At 38.1% G+C, this 2,291-nt stretch overlaps 1 protein-coding gene across 1 annotated transcript in view; it reads left to right on the plus strand.

The window, feature by feature from the left end:
- The window catches only part of LOC119308244 (signal recognition particle subunit SRP68-like), an 8,409-nt gene that overhangs the window by 4,257 nt on the left and 1,861 nt on the right, over nucleotides 1-2,291 (plus strand). Inside the window, exons 7-11 of the mRNA XM_037584364.1 lie at nucleotides 660-771; nucleotides 962-1,089; nucleotides 1,168-1,374; nucleotides 1,447-1,556; nucleotides 1,810-1,933. Of these exons, the coding sequence (XP_037440261.1) occupies nucleotides 660-771; nucleotides 962-1,089; nucleotides 1,168-1,374; nucleotides 1,447-1,556; nucleotides 1,810-1,933 (681 nt within the window). The remainder of the gene's footprint in view (nucleotides 1-659; nucleotides 772-961; nucleotides 1,090-1,167; nucleotides 1,375-1,446; nucleotides 1,557-1,809; nucleotides 1,934-2,291) is intronic.

Here is a 2,291-nt window from a genome sequence, read left to right on the forward strand (position 1 = left end):
TGACAACTGATGTGGAATCGATTCGTTTAATGTTGTGTGGTTGGCAGCGCTTGTTTTGGTGCCCTGTGGTGGCGGCGATTTGCTTGATGCTTTGTGTAGTCGATAGATTACTATGTGCTGCTGCACTCTACCTGTTGCTGATGCTTCCATTATTGTGAGGTTGTGAGAGACAGAGAGATCATATGTTGCTGCTTGTGCTTGTGTGCTTGCACTTTATTAGAGATAAGTGAGAGAGATATTGACAACTGATGTGGAATCGATTCGTTTAATGTTGCGTGTTTGCAATTGCTGTTGCTGTATGGAGATAGCACATGAGAATTGGGGTCAACTCAAATTATGCATCAATGAAATATCAAATACTGTGTTGAATTAATAGGTTTTAGAGAATTTGTGAGTTCGAATAAGTTAATAAAATATAGGCAGATGAAATTTGGAGAGCGGGACTGTTGGAGCGTGCACAGAAATAGAGAAGGAATCTTTTGGTGGGGCTCTGCGATTAGAGATACAACGAATCGATTTGAGGAGTTCGTTGGACTTGCTCATTTGAAATTATTTTGATATTGTTTCATAAATATGACACCATAGCCTACTTACAGTTTCTGAGTGCCAGATTGCATTTCCACCCCTATTTTCAGATAGATGTATTTTGATACTTGCAGGCTGTATTATCTGAGACAAGGTCACAGCAGGCGGCTTCTATGACTGAGTTTAACTGGCTTGGTCGCAGATTTCCAATTACCAGTGCAAAGACCCGTGTCTCCATATTAAAAGGTACTCCTATATAGGTTATGTATGTTCTCTCTAATTATTATAGACATGATTTGCAAGTTCATCTCAGAGATAGCAGATAGTCCACATGTTATTTAATTGACCAAGACAAGTCTTTTTGTACAGTATTTCTGCATCTGCTTTGCTTTCTACTTGTAGATAGATTTCTTTTTAATCTAGTGATATGATTCAGCTCAGCAGCTGGAGAGGGATTTAAATGGCGCAGCCACAGAACCAATCCCAGCAGACAAAAAACTTGCTATTTTTGATAAACTATTCTCTGCATACCACGAAGCTCGAAGCTGCATCCGCAATGATTTGGTATGAAAATAATGATATAGATATATGTATGTTTTTAAGGCAGTGTATGCATCCTACCAACACTTTTGCCAAATGCAGGCTTCTGCTGGCAATGCTGAGAATATAAGAGACGAATTGAATGGTCTTGACAAGGCCGTCAGTGCAGTTTTAGGATCGAGGACCATAGAACGTAACCAGTTACTTGTTAGTATTGCTAAAAGTAAGTTTGCAAAGCATCGGGATGAGAAGAATGAGAAAATTACAAAGCCGGAAGAACTTGTTAGGCTATATGATCTGCTAATTCAGGTAAGTTCCATTCATATTATGCCTTACTAGAGTTGTGTACTTCTACTGATGCGAAAACAATTTAACTTGCAGAATACAACAGACCTAACTGATTTAGTTAGCTCAGGAAGGGATAAAAACGAAGAAGAGAACGCTTTTGTTCATGAGTATGAGCTGAAAGATTTGGCATTCCGAGCTGAGAGGTGAGTTCGACATTGTTTTCTTTGAAACCTAGAATTCTTTAATAATCAGCTTCTCTGTTCACGACTATATTGAATAATGTTATTGAGAGCTTGACACAAGGCAGCAAAATATTTATTTGTCTTACTTTTAAATTATTGATTTGTATAAATGTTCCAGCTTCTTATCAAGTTTCCGTCTACTATCCTAGAAAGCTTACATGTAACATTTTTATATCGGCTATACTCACAAATTTTGTTTTGGAGTACTGTGCAGATGTTTCTATTTGGCAAAGTCATATAGTTCAGTCAGTAAAAGGGCCGAAGCCTATGCGTTATTCTGTTATGCACGTTCCCTTGCTGATTCTGCACTGCAAGAACTGGCCAACAGTCCTCACAAGGTTCGCTACTGTCCTAACATTTATATGATCATTAAGAAGTGGTAGCTTCTAAACTCCAGCCATTTTTTTTATCATTGTTTTAAGTGTGCCCTCATCACTATCATTATCATTTGGTGCATGTATTATGTCGGTGCCCTTTGTAAGCTAAAAGCAGCTTTTGAATTCAGAAATGCGAGTATTATGTTGGTACCTGCACAAGTCTGCTAGGATAAATACTGTTTATTGATCTTGAAACAACATAGTTTCGGGGCTTACAAAGGCGCTCCTAAGTTTATCTTACTTTGTTAGTTAATCTGCCTGTATTAGCTGCAAGTTGTACAGTTTTGGCTTTTCTGGAATCCTTTTTTCGGTTCCTAGT

The sequence above is a fragment of the Triticum dicoccoides genome, chromosome 5B (assembly GCF_002162155.2).
Source record: "Triticum dicoccoides isolate Atlit2015 ecotype Zavitan chromosome 5B, WEW_v2.0, whole genome shotgun sequence".
Taxonomy (NCBI): domain Eukaryota; kingdom Viridiplantae; phylum Streptophyta; class Magnoliopsida; order Poales; family Poaceae; genus Triticum; species Triticum dicoccoides.